Genomic DNA, 22,367 nt, shown 5'->3' with positions numbered 1-22,367 from the left:
AGGAGGTTGCCTTGCATTCCTTGGATGTTGTCCGGGCGACCATCGCCAAATGGATCAGACAGATCATTGAACAAGCTTATGCCTTGAAGGGGAAGGTTCCTCCCTTCCCTGTGAAGGCGCACTCTACCAGGTCTTTGAGTACGTCTTGGGCTTTCCGTCATCAGGCTTCTGTGGCCCAGGTGTGTAAGGCGGCGACTTGGTCGTCCGTTCACACCTTCTCAAAGTTTTATAAGGTGGATGTTCAGGCATCGGCTGATGCCTCCTTTGGCCGTAAAGTTTTCAGTGCGGCAGTTTCCTAGGGACCCTTGTTTTTGTGGGCCCTTGGATATTGGGGTGTTTTACCCCTTGGTTACTTGTTTTCCTGGGTTGTTGCTCCTGTTGAGCATGTTTTCCTGTTGCCCAGTTGGTTCTCTTACTGTGGTAAGGTTCCTTTCTCTGTTGTGGGTACTGCGTTGCCTTTCTACGGTTGCGTCTCCAACCCCTCATGTCTGCACTGCTTTGGGACATCCCATTGGTGAAGACTTGTGAGTGGGCGGCGATTGTCAGAGGACGTAAGAGAAAAAGGAATTTTTGTAAAATCTTACCGTAAAATTCCTTTCTCTGAGTCCTCCGACAGTCGCCGCCCCTCTTTTGGGGTTTTTGTGTACTCTACTGCTATGCTACCAAACTGAGTTGGGAATGCTGGTGCAGGGAGGTATTGACTGAGGGGATAGCCCCTAGGGGTGTGTCTATGCTAAAAGCTTTTGTATTAACAATTCTTGTTGCCTAGCTACTCCTACGGAGCAAAGGTCAATACCCATTGGTGAAGACTTGTGAGTGGGCGGTGACTGTCGGGGGACTCAGAGAAAGGAATTTTACGGTAAGATTTTACAAAAATTCAGTTTTTTTTTCCAGAATTGTTGCTCTTTTTTTGTTTATAGCACAAAAAATAAAAGGTGATCAAATACTAACAAAAGAAAGCTCTATTTGAGGGGGAAAAAGGACATTGATTTTATTTCAGTACAGTGTCGCACTACAGCGCAATTTTCCGCTAAAGTATCGCAGTGCCAAATTGCAAAAAATGGCCTGGTCATTAAGGGGGCAAATCCTTCAGGTCCAGAACTGGTTAAGCAGCAGGCTCACCACTAGTCATTGGTCCCATACAGGGGTAAGGCTTCTCCAAAGTAAGGGTGCCAGGCAGGTCACACAGGGGTAAGGGGGGGTCAGCAGCCCGTCTCTTAGCTTGTCTGAGAGCCTCCACTTGCTACACAGCTAGAGAGTCTCTCTCTTCCACTCACTTCCTTGACACAGGTGCTAATTTCCCTCTGCTGTGAAATATATATAAGCCTACGGCCACATCACCTTGAATGCGCTCAATCTCGTCTGATCTTGGAAGCTAAGCAGGGTCGGGCCTGGTTAGTACCTGGATAGGAGACCACCTGGGAATACCAGGTGCTGTAGGCTTAACCTTGGTGGTACCATCCAGACCCAATTTCCCTCTGCTACCCTTCAAAGCTCCCTCACCCGGGACTTAGGCTGGCCATACATGATACAATTTTCTGTCCAATTTTCTTGAAATTTACCTTCAAGTATGTAGTACGAAGGCCTGCCTAATTAGATACAAGTGAATGTGTTGTTTAGCTTTGACCTCACATTATGTGGTTTGTGGTAGATCTAACAGAAAACTGTACAACAAAAGTTGAACATGTATGGCCAGCCTTAATCCCTTCGGGGGCAAAATCCTGGTAGTCAGGGTTTAAAGGCCCCCCCCAAGTATCTTTGAACCTTCGAAATCCTGGGTCCCTGATATAAATTTAGCAATGGAGCTCTGCAATGCTACTTGTGTGTGAGGTTAGTGATCCGATTCTCCAGGGTGTTACTAGCACAGGTTATTTTAATCATTATTCCATGTAAAAATACACAGACTAGCATATTTTTGCAGCCTGAATGCATTTCAGTACTGCATAGGGAGACTTTATTTTGGCCTTAAAGCTGCACTCCAGGTAACAACGAAACAGATTGCTTGGTTTTAAGTTACTACACTGTGGAGCTGATTTACTAACACTCGAGAGTGCAAAATCTGGTGCAGCTGTGCATGGTAGCCAATTAGCTTCTAACTTCAGCTTGTTCAATTAAACTTTGACAATAAAACCTGAAAGATGATTGGCTACCATGCAGAGCTGCACCAGATTTTGCACTCTCCAGTGTAAGTAAATCAACCCCTATGGTAGCTTCTTTTGTGGCCTTGAGTCCATCCTAATGGCCAAAAATATAAATGGCTAAAGTTATGTACTTCCTTTATAAGTGCAAAATATGAGGAACTGAATATCAAACTGTGGCTGCATGCTGGTACTTTACGCAGTCATTTATGGCATCTACCTCCTCAGCTAAATCCTCAAAGTGCTGGAGAGGATGTGACTCCAAAAGAACCACTGTACATACAATATGTGGTGGTTCTGCTCGCTTCTTTAACCACTTGCCGACCAGCCGCCGCAGTTAACGGCAGGTTCCCGCAAAACGCTGTACCTGTAAGCCGGTTCGCGGGAATTATCCTGTGGGTGCGCCCACTCGCCAGCGGGGAAGCCGAGGCGTGGGGCCTGTGGCCACGATTGCCACCGGGCAGTTGCGATCGATCCCCGTGAAGAGAGAACGGCGGTCTGCTGTTGTAAACACAGCAGACCGCTGTACTCTCTGCTATCAACACAGAGCCCCCGTGTTCCTGCTATTTAGGAACACAGCTCTCTGTGTTGATATTACAAGCCTGTCCCCCCCCCCACAGTTAGAAAACACCCCCTAGGCTCACACTTAACCCTTTGATCGCCCCTGGGTTAACCCCTTCCTGGCCAGTGTCATTATTACAGTAACAGTGCATATTTTTAGCACTGATTACTGTAGTAATGTCACTGGTCCCCCCCCCAAAAGTGTCAAAAATGTCAGTTAGGGGTCCGATCTGTCCGCTGCAATGTCGCAGTCCTGCTAAAAATCACTGATCACCACCATTACTAGTAAAAAATAAATAAATAAATAAAAATTACTTAAAGCGGAGTTCCACCCTAGTTATACATTTTTTTAAAAAAATACCCCCGGGACAGTCAGGGCTAGCACATTCCACAATGGCTAGCCTCTGATCTGTCCCGGGTTGCACTTACCTTTCAGGAGAAATACTTACCTTGAAATTGTCTTCTCCAGCGCTGCCATCTCGGGTGTGGGCAGCTTGAAGCCAGCGCGATCGTCTTCCGCGTCCTCTTCGGTCCTCTTCCTCCTTCTTCGGTCCCACGATGCACTGCACCGGCCCCGACGTCACTTCCGGGTCGCGCGCGTCATCCCTCCACAGCTTCTGGGCATGCCCAGAAGCTGTTTAGAAGGGAATGACGCGCGCGCCCCGGAACTGACGTCGGGGCCGGTGCAGGCGCAATGATTCCTGGGAGCGATGACGTTCAGCTCCCAGGAATCATTGCAAAAGCCAGGAAGTGACGAATCGCCGTGGCCGCCGAGGGGAGGAAGAAGGAAGTAAGGTGAGTATATTTTCTCTAAAAGGTAAGTGAAAAAAAAAAAAAAATTGCGATTATCCATTTGTTTTTCAGGTGACCGGGAGCGAGAAGATGGAGGTAAGTATAAATTTCGGGTGGAACTCCGCTTTAAATCTTTCCCCTAGTTCGTAGACGCGATAACCTTTGCGCAAACCAAAATACTCTTATTGGGATTTTGTATACCAAAAACTTGTAGCAGAATACAAATTGCCCTAAAATTATGAAAAATTTAGATTTTTTAATTTTTTTTTTTTGGGAGTGTTATATAGCAGAAAGTGAAAAATATTGTTTTTTTCATAATTGTCGCTCTTTTTTTTGTTTATAGTGCAAAAAAAAAAAAAATCACAGAGGTGATCAAATACCACCAAAAGAAAGCTCTATTTGTGGGGAAAAAAGGACATCAATTTTATTTGGGTACAGCGTTGCACAACTGCGCAATTGTCCGTTAAAGTAACTTAGTGCCGAATCACAAAAAATAACCTGGTCATTAAGGAGGAAAATCTTCCAGTCCAGAAGTGGTTAAAGCGTAAATCCACTTTTGTTGAGAAAAAAAACATTCCCCTCTGGGTGATCTAAGTACATTACAGGAATTTTAACAAACTTTTTTACAGATTCCTACCTTTTGTTATTCTGAAGAAATCTTTGTATTTCTCTGTGTCCATGTGGGAAAGTTAGTCTAATGGGAGTGGTTTCATAATTATCAATCAGCTGTGAACCTGCAGGGCTCTAATGAGGAAAGCTGCTGAGCCTGCATTCCTTTAGACGTGATTTCCCATTGGGAGTATCTCACAAAAATGAATTTTTTGTTGCAGGGGATGCCTGAAATCTCACTTGTATGTTAGTGTAGACTTCTGGGAAAATTGGCGTGCCAATCACACAAACAGGAAAGGATTTTTCTGGGGGGCGTTCTGTACACATTCTGTCTACAGGAAACCTCCAGGTAGCCATGATGCATTGCATTTTACAGAAAATTACAGAGCTGCAGACTGAAAAGGAAAGGTCATTTTTAATAACATTCAATTACAATATGACTTGTGTCAAAATTGTATACGCTATATTATTTGTTCTTTGTTTGCTATTTTTCCCCCACAAAAGTGGAGTTACCCTTTAAGTGTATTGGTGTGATGTTTCGAAAGTAATATCTAAGATTTCTGAATGCTATATCCCTCTGGACCACTGAGCTAATTTATTTAATGGCTCTAATGTTTCAGATAAAGACTACCCAAATTGTTTAATCCTTCATTTTTTTAATTTGGCAAAGAGCAATGGGGTTTATCTACTAAAACTGAAGAACGCAAAATTTGGTGCAGCTCTACATACAATACAATCAGCTTCCAGGTTTTTCTTTTTTCAAAGCTTATTTGAACAAGCTGGAGTTAGAAGTTGATGGGCTGTCAAGCATAGCTGTGCCAGATTTTGGTAAGGCCTAACTTCAGTTTAGGTAATGCCCCTTTTCACGTTTGTGCGACCTGAAAGTCACGTGACTTTGACACAACTTTGACGGGACTTGAAGCAATGCCGGTGAATCCTGAGGTCTATGGGCCTCAGGTCGCATCAAAATCGGACCAAAGTAGTGCAGGGACTACTTTGAAGTTGCTGCGACTTAAAGTTGCACAGAAATTGACGGTACTCATTGGAAGTCATTGGGTATGACTTGTCATGCGTCTTTGTAGTGGCAAGTCGCACAAATGTGAAAGTAGCCTAAATCAAACCCAATGTGTCTTTGAATTGAAAATCACCTTTAGCATTGCTTATCTCATCTTGACCTAATAGGATAGATAAAGGATAGATAACATAATGCATCTGGAGGAATGAACAGAGCATAGCTGACAGACTCTGAATTGCAACATATCCATTTCACCTCTGAAAGATTTTAGCCCCTTCATGACAAGGCCTCTTTTTGCTATACGGCACTGCACTACTTTAACTGGTAATTGTGCGGTCATGCAAGGCTGTACCCACACTAAGTTTATATAATTTCTTTCACACAAATAGAGCTTCTTTTTTGGTATTTGATTACCAGTGGGTCGTTATTTTTTGCGATATACAGAAAAAAAAAAATAATACATTTGAAAAAAATCCAATATTTTTTGCTTTCTGCTATAAAACATATCCAGCGCAAAAAAAAATCTAATTTCTACTTAAAATTTGGCCAAAAAATGTTCAATAAGTGTATATTGATTGGTTTGCGTGCTAGTTATGTTGCCTACAAACTATGGTATATATACTGAAATTTGTATTTATTTTTGTATACCACTAATGTCGGTTATTAGTGACTGAGGCTCGGTTCACACTATTGCGATGCGGGAAGGCTGCGAATTCGCAGCCTGTTCCCGCATCGCACACGCACCCCCGGCAGTTCACACTGCCATATGCGATCCGCTGGGGGTGTCAATGTAATCTTAACGACACCCCCAGTTTGATCGCATATCGCAGTGCGATCGTGCAGTTCGCACAGGATCGGATCGCACAAGTGTGAACCGCTGTGCGATCCGATCCTGATGCGGCAGCAAAAATGCCTCCTGTGCGTCTTTGCTGCGGGTGCGGTGCGAATTTAGCCATACAAACTGTATGGCTAAACTCGCACCGCACAGCTGATCGCATGTCATGTCGGAGCAGTGCGCTCCGACATGACATGCGAACCCGGCACACGCAGAAGTGTGAACCGGGTCTCATAATGAGACTGCAATAGTGCGGCGGAAATCTGACACGAACTGACTAACTGCCACTGACATCACCAATGACATTAATACAATGTCAGTAATAATATTATAAGCTGTCATAGTACTAATGCAACTTGCTGAGAAGGGGTTAACATCTAGGGCGATCAAGGGGTTAAATGTGTGCCTAACTATGTGTAATGTGTGTAAAGTGTGCTGCTTTTACTAATAGATCTCTAAGTTTCTCATCTCTGCTTTGGCCGGAACTTGCTGACTGGATCCTGCTGTGTACAGTCACAGTGGGAGGTGGCCAGGGGGCACGCATGCAAACGCCCGATACCCAGAAGTAGGCAGCGGCGTACAGTACATTAAGTAGATATGGGAACTTGGGAAACTGTTGAACGTCTACAGAATATTTCAGGTTTACTATTCTCAGAATGACAGACCTAATGAATCAATGACCCTTGAATTAGACGTCCGATCTTACTGTATAGTGGTAAATTGTATAGCTGTACATGGAATAGATATTATCATTTATATCTTACAGATGATGCTGAGGGGTTCATGCTGCTCTTTTTTTATCTTTTGCTGTTTTAGCTTGTTCCCTGCTTGATGTTCCTGTGCAACTTTTGTTGTATTGTTAGGAAGTGAACTGCACAGAGAATGAACTTGAATTTTTTTGTAATAAAATGTCTATCTCTAAAAACAATGAAATACAGCAGGGCCCTCTGATTCCTCCTGTTTTGAATTGTATTGTAACTGTACTGTCTGCAAACATGTTGTAAAGCGCTGTGCAAACTGTTGGCACTACATAAATCATGTATAATAATAATACATTTAAAAAGGTGGTTTAACATGTTAAATATCACTTTTAATAACCTGTATGTGAGGTATGCAAACAAAAGTGTTTCCTGTCCAAAAGATTATTAAAGCAAGACTACAGTTTGCCATTGAATGTATAGGCAATACTAGGTATTTTGGAACAATGCATGCATGCATGGGATAGGCATAAGGCTATCCTTCATATAAGATAGGGCCAGGGACTATTCATAGGATTCAGATATATTGGGCAGACTAGATGGGCCAAATGGTTCTTATCTGCCGACACATTCTATGTTTCTATGTTTAATGTGGTGTTTACTGATAAATCAAAAATAGAGTTGTTTGGCCACAGTACCGGTAGACATGTTTCGCGCAAACTGAAGACAGCATTTTAGAACCTCGTGCCAACTGTGAAGCGTGGTGGTAGAAACATTATACTTGGTGGTTGCTTTGCTGCTTCAGGGTCTGGGCAGCTTGCAGTCATTGAGTCATATCAAATTGTGCTTGGTAAAAATGTGAGGCCATCTGCCTAAAAGTTGAACCTGAACTGGAAATGAAACTTTAAATGCAAAAATTATCTGCAGAACACTAGTAAAGGAGTGGCTCAGAAAAATGAAATGAAGGGTTATGGGCTGGCCAATTAAAAGCCCTGATTTGAATGCCAATAAATTGTTGTGGGGGGATTTAAAATGAGCAGCTTGCACAAAAAAATCCACAAATACCTTACAACGGAAGGCATTTTGCAAAAGGAAGTGGCCAAAAAATTGTGTCAAAGACTAGGAAGCATTGGTTATGAACATTTGAGCTCTTACTTCTAAAGAGGACAATACCATTTCTGTGGTTAAGGGTGTACTTACTCTTTGCCCTGTACACTTTTATTTGTATTCCTATTTTTGTTGACTAAATATTTGAAAGCTCAAATTTCCCCTGTGTTTTTTTAAAAGCAGAACTACACTGCATCACCACAAACCAAAATGGTATTTAACCAGTTTACGACTGCCCGCCGCAGATGTACTGCGGCAAGCAGCTGCTCCCAGGCAAATCGCCGTACTTGTATGGCGCTCGCTCTCGGGAGTCTAGGGGACGAGCGCGCGCTGCCGGCAGCGTTCTCCCGCCCCTGCTCATCAGTGAGCAAGCCGTTGCGTGTGTCAGGCAGCTCCGATTGCTGCCTGACACCCCCGATCATTCCCTGCTGAAAGAGAAGGACGGGCGGCTGTTGTAAACACAGCCGACCGTCCTCCCTGGGATTATCACAGAGCTCTTGTGATCCTTCTATATAGGATCACATGTCTTTATGGTCATCTCAGAAGCCACGCCCCCCCCACAGTTAGACTCACTCCCCTAGGCTCACATTTAACCCCTTGATCACCCACAGGGTTAACCCCTTCCCTGCCAATGGCATTATTACAGTAACAGTGCATATTTTTAGCACTGATTACTGTAGTAATGTCACTGGTACCCCTAAAGTGTCAAAAATGTCAGTTAGGGGTCCGATCTGTCGCAGTCCCGCAAAAAAATCGTAGATCGCCACCACTACTAATAAAAAAAAAAACAATAAAAATGACATAAATCTTTCCCGTAGATAGTAGATAACTTTTGCGCAAACCAATCAAAATACGCTTATTGCGCTTTTTTTTTACCAAAATATATAGCAGAAAACAAATTGGCCTAAAATGTTAAAAAAATTTAGATTTTTACTTTTTTTTTGTGAATGTCATATAGCAGAATGTGAAAAATATTGTTTTTTTTTTTTTTTTCAAAATTGTGGCTTTTTTTTGTTTATAGCGCAAAAAATAAAAATCCCACAGGTGATCAAATACCACCAAAAGAAAGCTCTATTTGTGGGAAAAAAAGGACGTAAATTTTGTTTGGGTACAGCGTCGCACGACTGCGTAATTGTCCGTTAACGTAACGAAGTACCGAATCGCAAAATAGTGCCTTGTCAGGAAGGGGTAAAATCTTCTGGGACTGAAGTGGTTAATTATTTTTTAAAAAACAAAAAATTCACCCATCCATTAATTTCTTCATGCTTTATTTTGCGGAGAAATCACTTTGAAAAACACCCTCTTGCATTTCTGGTTATGGTCATCTTGAGTAAGGGCAAATGGTTCATGTAGCATTTACTCACTGGAATCCATCTATGTTAGCTAAGGCATATAGACAGGAATGAGTTCTTAGCTGATGAAACTCCTCCTCCCCTCCTGAAGACTCCTGGGATGTATGATATCATTTGTCTAGGCATGAAAAGCAGGAAATAAGTGAAAAAATGCTTAAAACAAGCAATTACAATATACTTTCCTATCTATTTACTAATGCTAGCAGAACAAATAATAAAAATAGTCAGTGATGATTGAGTCCATGATGATTGAGACAGTGAAGTTTTGCTTTAAGTATATCGCCTTTATTTGTACACACTGTTTGAATGGAGACCTAATGTTTGCCTGTTCGAATATGTTGAAAAAGTCAACAATTATCATGGGTGTACTTAGTTTTTTTACATGAGTGCATGCCTGGGTTTAGCTATTTATTTATTCTCATGAATGAATAATAACATAAAACTGAATGGGCATAATTATTGGTGTTAAAAGACGTTCAGGGAGAATTTAATGAAGCTCTAACGACAATATTCTGGTGGTAGTTTCCTTAAGAGCTTCTTGCCCTTGTTTCAGGCAAGCACTAGCATCAGTGTTGGTAACATTACGGACACAGGTAACAAATTCAGTTCTTACTACCACCACTTTAAAGGATAAGTTCACTTTAGAAAATGTTACATGTTCCTCCCATTTTTACTGAGGAACATGTAATATTTCTCAGGATCTGCTGCTCTCCCCCATCTCTCTGGTGACAGTCGGCTGAGGATCTTATCCCCACACCGGCTGTCACTATTTGAAAACAACAAGGCCGTACAGAGCTCTGCCCACAAGGCCACGTCATGATGAAGCAAATCTCCCTACATACGTCTTATTTGTATATCTGCTGTTTTCAGCTTTCTACACTGTTTAGAAAGTGAACATCGTGTTCAAATGTTTTCTTCCCGTTCCAGTACTGCGTGTTGGAGGAAAGGCACAAACCCCCCCTCCACATAGGCAGAGGAAAAAAGAAACAGGCAGAGCTGTGCTGTGAATAGACCAGCTCTCTGCCAATCTATCTCTATGCACCCACCTGACACATATTTCAGGCTGGTTTTATCTCGGTTGTCAGAGAACTTGTCAGAAGTTATCATGCCGATAACAGAGGAATGGAGCAGCAGAAAAACACAGGGCTTAGGGCTTTGTAGAGAAATAAGTAAACACTACAGATATATGTACCCAGGTCAAATTTCATGAATGGGGTTTACATCCACTTTAAAGAACACAGGCCCCACCGCTCTGTGTTTATGATCTACTCCTAATACAGCTTTTCTACCAAACCGAAGCATGATGGGAGTGGGTGGGGAGAGATGTCTGGCCATAGGCTTTTTTTTTTGTTTACCAGTGTCCCATTCCTCCTGTAGGTAGCAGTATCACCCAGTTGTCTCTGAATAATTATTAAACAGGAGCTTCATTCAGGTGTAAAATTAAAATTCAGCAGCTACAAATACTGTAGCTTCTGACATTTAATAAAAAGACAGGTAAAAAAAGACATTCACCAGCCCAGGGATCCAGCGCTGTCTTCACCCAGGCTGGTTCCTTGCCGGTCCTCGGTGCTGCCATGTTGACTGAGGGTTGCGCTATCTGAATGGACACGTCTCAGGTCCCGGAAGGTTGCAGGCAGGGAGAGGGGGAATAAACTTCCGCTCGGATCACCAAGGCAATCCAAGCAGAAGTGGGAGAAGGTACCTGTCGAAACTAGGTACCCCCTCTCTGAAAATAAAAAATGTTTACAATAAAGAGAGAGTAGTATATTGAAAAGCTCACAGGCAGTTCTGTGAAAGAAGTACACTAACTTTTTTATTTTTTATTTGAAGGTTCTCTGCTGCACAAGAAGAGCTGTATGAAGCTGTATTACAAGTGCAGAAGTCCTGTATAAATCAGTGTATTTCAGGCACAAGCCTAGAAGACCTCTACAGCCACATGTTAATTGAGCTAGGTAAAAAATTAAAGAGCCTTGGCATTATGCACACTGGATGTGGCAATAGCCAGATTTTAAAGGTAAGTTTGTATAAATGTCACAAAACTGACTTTGTTTTTCTAATTTTCAAACTGCTGCACGTCTATTCACACCAGTAGGTTTTAGCGCAGCTATAAAACGCTGATCAATAAAAAGGACATCTGAAAAACAATAATTCCAATGTGTCCTATTCACATCACAACATGATTGTGCTAAAACGCAAAATGTATGTCAACAAATGTCAAATTTTATGTCAACAGACGTCAGCGCGCGTTAAACACGACTAAAATATATGGGAATGTACATGCATTTTAGCACAAGTCAGTGTGAATTGGCCCTAAAGCTGAACTCAGCTGAACAGCTCTATAAACATCACAGCCCTGTCTGGCACTTGAGGGGAAATTAATTTTCTCAGCTACAATTTAACTTGGGCTCGGTTCACACTGTGCGGGCTTGTTACGGGAATCGCATCTGTTCCTGCACCCGCAACCACTGTAGCCAAATCGCGTTGATAATAGGAGACGCGCTGCCATTTATTCTGAATGGCACCCCCACGCACCTCAGCCCACAGGATTTGCGGGTCTGAGAACCGCAGGGAAATCAAAACGACTTTTTGACTTCCCTGCGGCCACATTTTTGAAAAGGTGCATGCACCTTTTTTTCGGGAAACGCAGGCACGGCAGCCTATTCAAATTAATGGGTTGCCATGCCCGCGCAAACATGAACCACATGGCCCGCACTAGTGTGAACCGAGCCTTACAGATGTTTTAAAGCTCAATGATTTCTCACATGGCCCACACTAGTGTGAACCGAGCCTTACAGATGTGTTTAAAGCTCATTGATTTCCCAAGGTAAATGGTTATTTTACCCTCAAAAGGCGGCTTAGCATTTTTTCCTAAGCCTACCATATAATAATATGTAAATTAATTTCTATCTTGTAACTCCCATGGCTTGAGGAAAAGGAATAACACCTCAGCCTCTTATGAACTGGATACCATTAAGACAAAATCTAATTCGCATCATTTAGGAAGCTGAGGGAATTTCTTTTTTTAAACTTTGTTCACAGTAGAGTAGGATGTATAGTAGAGTCTATGTAAGCACTAACAATGAACTTTTCTGGTCTGTTAAATACACTATTGAAAGTGTTTTATTATATCTGTTGGATAATTGAAAAATAACTTGTTGATCCTGCTAGAAATTGCTGTCCTGTGTACTCTGCAGTGTTGTCTCCAGTAGTCTCATCTTCTGTACCAGTTTGATTCTGTGGATTACACCTTCCTTCTATGTTATGAAGACGAGGAGAGGAGAAGGTGCACTGTAGTGCTAATACACTTTCTGTCCTGTGCTTATCCTGTGCTTATACCAATGATCCTCTATTTATTACTGAGTACCTTTTGACCCAGGTCATTGTTTGAATTAGACTTCTCAGCTGTCACCATACTTCAGGAAATGTGTTTATTTTCTTAAAGTAAAGCAAAGTATACAATACAGAACAAAACAGAAATGTTTTTTACACATCAAAAGGAGAGATGTGTTACATGTCTTCAGAGTGTAAGATGTTCTTTTCTCTTCACTGTTTAATCTATAGATATAGCTGTCTTTTATGCTGTATGTAAAGACGATGTCAGCAAAAAGTGTGTCCCAAGAAGGTAGTAATTCTAAATATAAATGTAACACCCACTCATGGTTTTAATCTATAGTTGACACATAACTCTACCCAACATACTAACATAGAAACTCAGCATAGAAATACATACATAGCAAAATGGCTTCTCTGTCCTTGACAAAGGGACATATGAAATAACCTTCAAACGAACATCATTATATTATAAATATTTCAGAGACTTTTATCATTTAAACTCTAAATGTCTAACAATTCCCCCTTAATGCACTATAATCAACTAAAAAGTGCATTCATCTTAAACGTTTTTTGTAACTGTAAATTATTATCTAAATAAGAAATGTCCCTGATCATCCTATTTTTACAATACAAACAAATTGTAACAAATAATGCAATAAACAATAATATAAGTAACCATAAAATTGGGTGTGCCAGATAATGTACATAAGCACTTCTCAAAGCTGGAGATTTTCCTGTGAAAAAAATTAACTATTTCATTCCACCAAGAGACATTTAAGTCATTATAGTGCTTATTAATTTGAGTTCATTTTCCATTCCATTCAAATGATGTAATATCATCAAAGATGTTCTTACTTCAATCTCATAAATTTGTTTAGCTTTGTGTAAAACTCTTACATCCTTGACCATATCATATAACTGTTTTCCTATTTCAGTGTGAGGAGGAGGTAAATGATATCTTTGATATGTTAAATTATAATGTTCAATTGCTATTTGAAAAAGCAACACAGTGTGTTTTACCCTGTAAATCATAAGCAATAAAATAATTGTCATGCTCTAAACACTCATATTCTCCTATATCAAACAATTCATGTGTAAGAAATTTAACCCCATAGGAAAAAAAACATAATAATAAAAATAAAAAATTCATATATGAGAATCGCATCCCAACTCCCCCTTTCATAATGATCGAATGATCAGAATGTCTCTTATGAGTCAAGTCCATATGAGTAAATCGTCAAAGTCCATCCAAAAACGATAGTCCTTGATAACACAATTGAGAGGGAATTAGGATGAAAGGAAAAACAAGAGAAAGTGACAAATAGAAGTATGGTTGTGGTTGCCTCGTGGTCATAGTAAAATTCAAAAGTCCAGAAAAGATCAAATAATATTCTTTAAACTTAGTAAGGAAAGACATATCTAGGAGAGAAAATAAAAACAAGTATCACATTCTTGATTATATTATATTATATTATTATATTATTTTCATTGATCAATATGGACCATTCTGGGCTTAGTCTTTTTTTGCGTTTTTTACCAATTCTCTGAACAAGAACAACTGTAGTCCCAATTACCTTAAGAATAAGAAAGAGACCTTCCCTTTGGTATCTCAGGTACCTGCAGATCTATAATTCTTAACCATAACCTGACCTCCTGGAATACATTTCTGGACATACTCATCAGAAGTAGAAGTCTTATCCAAGACATCATTTCTATTTAAATCTAGCAAGGGTCTAGCCATATTTTAAGCAGCAAACTTCTGAAGTTCCTGTACCTGTTGTTGCAATGTTTGCAACCATTTATGTATTGCACTTTATAATATATATTTGAAGTTTTGGTTTATTCAGATAAAATCTAGGATAAGCAGCGCTGGTTTTAACTATTATATCAATGTTTGCAAAAGGTTGGAAATGACTAAGTATGCTAATCTCAAATGGTAGAAGAATAGACATTCTTCGTCCTATCATCAACTCAAAAGGTTACAAACCTGTACTAGAAGATATTAAAGCTCTCAAGGCCAAAAGTATAGCAGATAAATGAGTTACCCAATCTTTACCTTTTTCTTGAATCTTCTTAACCAATTTTGACTTAATGGTACGATTCATTGGTTCTACAATTCCTGAGGACTGAGGATGATGGGGAAGATGAAAACGTTGCTGAATGCCTAAAATTGCACACATGGCCTTCATTACCTGTCCTACAAAATGGGGGCCATTGTCTGATTCCATGGTTCGAAACCAGCCCCAATGGGATATTACATACTGTAGGTCCACAACAAGTTAGCTGTTGTTAAAGCAGTATTATTTGTCGCTGTAATTATTTGTTGCTGGAATTACCTCAATCCATTTAGAGAACATGTCAACTACAAAAAGAGCATACTTGTATCCCCCTTTAGGAGGTGCAAAATAACCAATATACTCAATCTGTATAGATTGCCAAGGTCCATCAGCAATAGGTACTCTTTGTAATTTTTTTGTTTTCCTTTTGGATTGTTCTGTAAAGAAATAGGGCAAGACTCAGAAGTTTGATGACAAAGGGCTCTAAGATGAGGATTCCAAAACTCTACTTTTATTAGCTCATACAAAGAAATAGGTCCTGGATGTGCAAAAAGGAAATGATTGAATTTCAAAAGAGCTCTAGCCATCATTTTTGGAATATAGGAAACCAATTGACCTTCAATGTTTTTACAATACATTTTATCTTCACTATCAGTCTGCACTGTTTCCAACTGAGACAATGTTTCAGAATCCCCCTCTGTATCCTTTAACCAAATTAAATCTTGCAAAGGAGTAACCTTATCAGATTCTGTTCTTTGACTGACTACTACACTCACAATTTCTTCTTCCATGTCAGGATATCTATATATGCCTGTCAAAGCAGCTTCTTTTGCAGCTTTGTCAACATAGACATTTCCTCTGACATATTTATCAGTAGATAACTTTTGATGTGCTTTAACTTTGCAAAAATACTACAGCTTTGGTTTGGTCTTTCTTATATGTTCTATTTCTGAAAGAACCTGAGCATGTTGAAGCGGTTTATTTTGAGACTCAACCATGCTTCTCATGGACCATATAGAAAGATACAGTGTGAGTGAATGAACCACATATGCACTGTCACTAAAAATATTCAGTGCTCTGTCTTGTGACTGTAAAACACACAAGACAGCCTCAAGTTCAGCTGTTTGTGCAGACATATATCTAGGAAGCTTATGTTGTAACAAAAGTTGCTGATCCGGAATCCAAACAGCAAATTCCATCACATACGCTCCATTGTGCCAATATCTGGCTTCATCTATATAGGCACAAGGAATTCCCTCCTGGTAATGTCCACTGAAAGGTGAAGGAGTGACTTCAGGTTCAATTACACAATTGTGGCTCTGTTCTTCACATTGCATTATTTGAGCCAAGAAATATTTATCTCCCACTTCAACTGACAAGCCTTTCTCTTCAAAATCGAATTGCCACTGAATTAACACCCCTTGTTTTTCCTTGAAATAACACCATTAGTGTAACATGAGGTGTTTGCAAAACAAGTGTTGAAAAATCCAGAATGTGTCTGACCTGTAGCATTGTCCAATGTACTCTTAACTAGAGATCGACCGATTATCGGCTACACTGATATATCGGGGGCCGATATGCACTTTCCCCGATTTATCTGTATCGGCCTTTGGATTTACCGATATTGCCGATATTTTCGTTACATCATTACGTATGTTGCGTGCACACGTTCTGCCTTCTAACACCACCTCCCACACCTGCACGGCCCATACGTGACACCATTTCACCAAGTTCACACGTTCTCTGCCTTAAGACCGCCTCCCACGCCTCATACAGCCTCGTGTTACAGCCAGCTGCAGTCCGGTCACGGTGCCAACCATCTATCCACCCACAGGCCCTGGCCTCAGCCACCCACCACAGGTTGCCAGCCACCAGCCATCCGACCCACAACAGAACAGGGTGCCAACAGGCCAGCATGCAGCCACCCACTCCAAAACAGGGTTCCAGCGAGCAAAGCAGCCACCCAGATGACACCAAGTCAGCCACCCATCACCGTGACCAGTGACCACACAGTGTTCCAGCAAGCCAGCTACCCACAACAGGCCAGGGTGAGTGAGTGACACCAAGCCAGCCACCCACACAACACGGTGACCCCAAGCCAGCCACCCACCACAGTGTTCCAGCAAGCAAGCCATCCACAACAGGGTGACACCAAGCCAGACAGCCACCACAGTGTTCCTGCAAGCCAGCCACCCATAACAGGGTGACACCAAGCCAGCCAGCCACCCAACACAGACTGTTCCTGCAAGCCAGCCACCCATAACAGGGTGACACCAAGCCAGCCACCCATAACAGGGTGACACCAAGCCAGCCAGCCACCACAGTGTTCCTGCAAACCAGCCACCCAGAACAGGGTGACCCTAAGCCAGCCAGCCACCCAGAACAGGGTGACACCAAGGCAGCCAGCCAGTGCCACCACAGTGTACCTGCAAGCCAGACACCCAGAACAGGGTGACACCAAGCCAGCCAGCCACCACAGTGTTCCGGAAAGCAAGAACCCCAAAACAGGGTGACACCAAGCCACCCACACTGCCAGGCGTCAGCCACCAACCCACACTGCCAGGCATCAGCCACTAACCAACAACAGGGTGCCAGCAAGCAACCCACACTGCCAGGCCTCAGCCACCAACCCACAATGCCAGGCGTCAGCCACCAACCCACAACAGGGTGCCAGCAAGCAACCCACACTGCCAGGCGTCAGCCACCAACCCACAACCCCACAACAGGGTGCCAGCAAGCAACCTCCCACACTGCCAGGCGTCAGCCACCAACCCACAACAGGGTGCCAGCAAGCAACCCACACTGCCAGGCATCAGCCACCAACCCACAACAGGGTGCCAGCAAGCAACCACCCACACAGCCAGGTGTCAGCCACCAACCCACAACAGGGTGCCAGCAAGCGACCCACACTGCCAGGCATCAGCCACCAACCCTCAACAGGGTGCCAGCAAGCAACCCACACTGCCAGGCGTCAGCCACCAACCCACAACAGGGTGCCAGTGCCAGCAGCAGCAACTTCAGCAAGCCATTTTTTTAATCTTTTTTGTGTCTTTCAAATTGAAATGGAGATGGATGAGGAGAGAAAAAGTAAAAGTGTGGTCTGGGACTATTTCTCATCTCAACCTTCTCCAGGAAAAGCAGCAGTGTGCAACACATGTACAAACAACATAAGCATGGGATCAGTAACTGCAAAAAATAAAAATACATCAAATCTTTGGGCTCATCTAAGAGTTCATCATATTGAATTGTGTCATGCAACACAGAAAAAACAAAATGGATATCAATGTGATTTTGATTCAATACCTCCTCCACTATCCCAGGCAACAATAACAGAAATGTTTGTGAAAAAAACAGATGTCACTGTATAGATTCAGATGGAAGATCCCAACTGCTGAACAGAGTAATCACAGAGATGATTGTCACTGATAACCAGCCATTTACAATGGTGTCTGACTCAGGATTTCACCGGTTGATGTCCATACTTGAGCCAAGGTACACACTGAAGAGTGAGAAGTATTATCGAACCAAAATGCTGGCAAAGCTTCACCAAAAGGTCGTTGACAAAGTAAAGGCTATGCTGCAACCAGAGAATGCTGGCAACTCACTGTCAGAGAAACGGCCATGCTGCAACTGGCAACTCCGCCAGTACTTCCAATGGCCGCAATGGACTCAGGCCATAGACTCATTGTCAGTGAAATGGCTGTGCTGCAACTGGCAAATTTGCCAGTACTTCCCATGGCTGCAATGAACTCAGGCCATAGACTAATTCACTGGCCTATAAAAGGACTCTGCTCAGCCCATCTGATTGCTGGATTGTCTTCAGCTCTTCCTGTTTCCTGTGCATTGCTACTTCCTGGATTCCAGTTTGACCCGGCTTGTTTCTGACCTGTCTGCTCTCTCTCCTGGCTTTGACCCACGGCTTCGTCTGACCCTTCGATCCTGCTCCAGTGTTTGACCCTCGGCTTGTGTGACCATCCTTGCTCTCTTGTCCTCTGCCTGACTTCCAGTGTACCGATCCCGGCTTGCTCAACGGACTTGCTTCTGCTCAATCCCCTTGTCTTGGCGACCTGTTTGGACTGATACCTGTGTATGACCCTCGGCCTGGCTTTTACCTGCACATTGCTTGATTCCCTGGAGGCCCTGCAAGTTGTTCCAGGATATCCTTGTGAACCTTTACCTGCACTCCACAAGCATCCAGTGCTCCTTGGGACGCGTCACCTCCTGTCCCACTTCCAGGGGTGATTCGCACCGAGCTGCAAGGGAAGCCCTCTCAGCATTTCGGCCTCTACCAAGAAGTGATCTGACAGTACAATCCAGCCATGTCAGAGGCCGACAGAGGTGCTTCCCAGCTCGAGGCTCTTTGTCAGCAAGTCTCCTCTTTAACACAGGCGGTCCAGAGACTGCAGGACGGTTATTTTCAACTAGAGGGTCGAGTGTTGAACCTAGCTGGCGCACCCTCTCCTTCCGACCCCAATCAAACGCCCGCTAGCTCCGGGGGCACCTCCACTCAGCAAGGACCAGCCGGCCCTGCGCAGGCAGCCATGGTTTTCCCACCTGAACCCAGGGTACCTACACCCGAACGCTTCCGTGGGGAACGGAGAAGGTTCAGATCCTTTAAGAATGCATGTCTCTTGTATTTAGCCCTTCAGCCCAGAACCTTCTCTTCAGAGACTGTCAAAGTAGGATTCATAATTTCTCTGTTGTCAGAAGAACCCCAGACCTGGGCCCATAACCTCCTTGAGCAAAAGAGCCCCTCATTGAACTCTGTAGACTCCTTCTTCCAGGCCATGGCCCAGTTATATGAGGACCCCCAACGGACTGTTACGGCTGAATCAGCCCTACATGCCTTACAACAAAATAAACGTCCTGTAGAGGACTATACCATTGACTTCCGCAGATGGGCCGCGGATACAGACTGGAATGAGCCAGCACTCAAGTACCAGTACCGTCACGGATTGTCTGAAGCCCTTAAGGACGAGTTAGCTCGGGTAGAAACCCCTACGTCTTTGGAAGGTCTAATCTCACTGGCAATCCAACTGGACAGGCGCCTGCGGGAGAGACGCTCAGAGCACCTTCAAGGGGCCCGACCTACCTGGGTTCTCCCGAAAGTCCCACTTGCTGCTTCACCCCATCCTGGGCCTTCTGTCTCCGGGGGATCAGAAGGAGAACCCATGCAGATTGGTCTAATCCGTTCTGCCTTGACCCCCGAGGAAAGACAACGTCGCCGTCAAGCTAACCTCTGCCTTTATTGTGGGGAATCTGGCCACTTCCTACGCAATTGTCCTGTGAGACCCAGTAAGTCCTATTCACGGCCTCTGCTGAACTGTCAAGTCGCTGGGTCATCCCCTACTCATCTTATTCTCCCTGTCTCCCTACAGGTAGCAGAAAAGAAGATTCGGCTTCTGGCGATCGTTGATTCTGGGGCATGTAGTTGCTTTCTGGACCGTTCTTTAGCTCAAAGACTGTGTGTCCCCATGCAAGCTAAGGAACAGCGACTCCATATTCTTCTGGCTGATGGTTCTTTGCCCAGTTCCGGGCCTGTTACTGAAGAGACGTGCCCCATCTTCACCACGACAGATTCTCTTCACCAGGAATTCCTCCGATTTGACGTCCTTTCCTCACCAATGTTTCCCATTATTTTAGGACTTCCCTGGCTACAGGCCCACAACCCACAGATTGATTGGGTTAAGAGAAGGATCTCCTTCACGTCTAATTACTGCCTGAACCATTGTTTCCTACCTGGATCTGATACTTCTGCTGCTTGCCTGGCCGTCCAACCAGTACATGATCTCCCGGAAAATGTCCCCGCAGTTTATGAGGAATTCATGGACGTATTTGATAAGAAAAAGGCTGAAGCTCTGCCTCCTCACAGGCCTTATGATTGCCCTGTAGAACTTCTGCCTGGAGCCGAGATTCCTTTCGGAAGGATATTCCCGTTATCTGAGAAGGAGCTGGAAACCCTCCGGATTTATATTAACGAAAATTTGGAAAAGGGTTTTATCCGCCCCTCCTCCTCACCAGCAGGGGCCGGGATATTCTTTGTCGAAAAAAAGGATGGCACACTAAGACCTTGTGTAGATTACCGGGAGCTTAATAAAATTACTATTAAAAACCGGTATCCTCTACCTCTTATCCCAGAACTGTTTCAACGTTTCCGGGCAGCTCGGATCTTTACCAAATTGGATCTCCGTGGAGCTTACAACCTTGTTCGCATTAGGAAAGGAGATGAGTGGAAGACGGCGTTCAGAACGCGGTTTGGCCATTTTGAATACCTGGTCATGCCTTTCGGGCTGTGTAACGCCCCTGCTACCTTCCAACATCTAGTTAATGACATTTTTAGGGAATTCCTGGATCTCTTTCTGATTGTCTACCTAGATGACATACTCATTTTTTCCTCCACTCTGGAACTCCACCGGACCCATGTTAAAAAGGTACTATCTACTTTAAAGAAACACGGACTTTATGTGAAACCAGAGAAATGCGAATTCGAGAAAGACTCCATTCAATTCCTGGGTCTCATTATCTCAACAAACGGCATTTCCATGGATCCACAGAAAGTGCAGTCAATTCTCGATTGGCCAGCCCCCTGTGATAAGAAAGGAGTTCAACGCTTTGTGGGGTTTGCTAACTTCTATCGGAGGTTCGTGAAGGGGTTCTCTATGATTATCTCCCCCATTACCCAATTGACCCGCCAACAGGTCCGTTTCCATTGGTCACAGGAAGCTCAAACGGCCTTTGACAAACTGAAGACGTTGTTCACCTCAGCACCTATTCTCCAGCATCCTGATCCAACCCTACCTTATGTGCTTGAAGTGGATGCTTCAGAAATAGCCACCGGAGCAATCTTATCTCAAAGACAAGGCCCGAAGACTCTTCTGCACCCTGTGGCTTTCTTTTCCCGGAAGATGACACCTCCGGAGAGAAACTATGACGTAGGGGATCGGGAACTCTTGGCCATCAAATGTGCCTTGGAAGAGTGGAGATACTTGCTTGAAGGGGCTACTCATCCCATTTTAATATTCACAGACCACAAAAACCTGGAATACCTCAGGACAGCAAGACGCCTGAGACCCCGTCAAGCTCGATGGGCCTTGTGCTTTTCCCGGTTTAATTTTCATCTTACTTACAGGCCAGGGTCCAAGAACGGAAAAGCAGACGCCTTGTCCAGAATGTTTCCAGATACCCCAAACACAGCCGAACCTAACACCATCCTCTCGGCTCAAAATTTTTTGCTTATTCAAACGGATCTGCAATCAGCAATTAAGCAAGCCTCAGTTCAATGTCTCGAGCCTGGGACCTCTTCCTTGGAAAAACGCGGGGGATTCTTGTGGTTCCAAGAAAGGATTTTTGTTCCTTCACAGATCAGACTACAGGTCCTAAAGACTTTGCATGATCACAAGCTTGCCGGGCACTTCGGGGTCAGGAAGACATGTGAACTCATTCAGCGCCACTTTTGGTGGCCCAATTTAGTTCGGGACTGTAAATCCTATGTGGGTTCTTGTATTACGTGTCAGCGTAACAAGGGGGCTAAGACCAAGTGCTGGGGCCTGTTAAGGCCATTGCCCATCCCGGAACAGCCCTGGAAGCAACTTTCCATGGATTTTATAGTGGAATTACCACCTTCAGAAGGTTTCACTACTGTCCTGGTGGTGGTGGACCGTCTCTCGAAGATGGCGCACTTTTTGCCTATGATTGGCACACCTTCTGCCGTGGAAACAGCTAACATGTTTATTAAAGAAGTGGTCAGGCTACACGGTCTCCTGGACAGTATAGTATCGGACAGAGGCGTCCAATTCACTTCCAAATTCTGGAAAGAGCTTTGCAAATCCTTGTCCATTAAGATATGCCTATCATCAGCCTACCACCCGCA

General features: G+C 43.5%; 1 protein-coding gene across 1 annotated transcript in view; it reads left to right on the top strand.

Annotated features, from left to right (window-relative positions):
* Positions 1 to 22,367, top strand: part of XPNPEP3 (X-prolyl aminopeptidase 3) — a 227,886-nt gene that overhangs the window by 191,857 nt on the left and 13,662 nt on the right. Inside the window, exon 8 of the mRNA XM_082264767.1 lies at positions 10,938 to 11,121. Coding sequence (XP_082120893.1) covers positions 10,938 to 11,121 — 184 coding nt within the window. The remainder of the gene's footprint in view (positions 1 to 10,937; positions 11,122 to 22,367) is intronic.

The sequence above is a fragment of the Pelophylax lessonae genome, assembly GCF_965119305.1.
Source record: "Pelophylax lessonae genome assembly, chromosome: 8".
In the NCBI taxonomy this organism is placed as follows: domain Eukaryota; kingdom Metazoa; phylum Chordata; class Amphibia; order Anura; family Ranidae; genus Pelophylax; species Pelophylax lessonae.
This window is presented reverse-complemented; position numbering and strand designations above follow the sequence as displayed.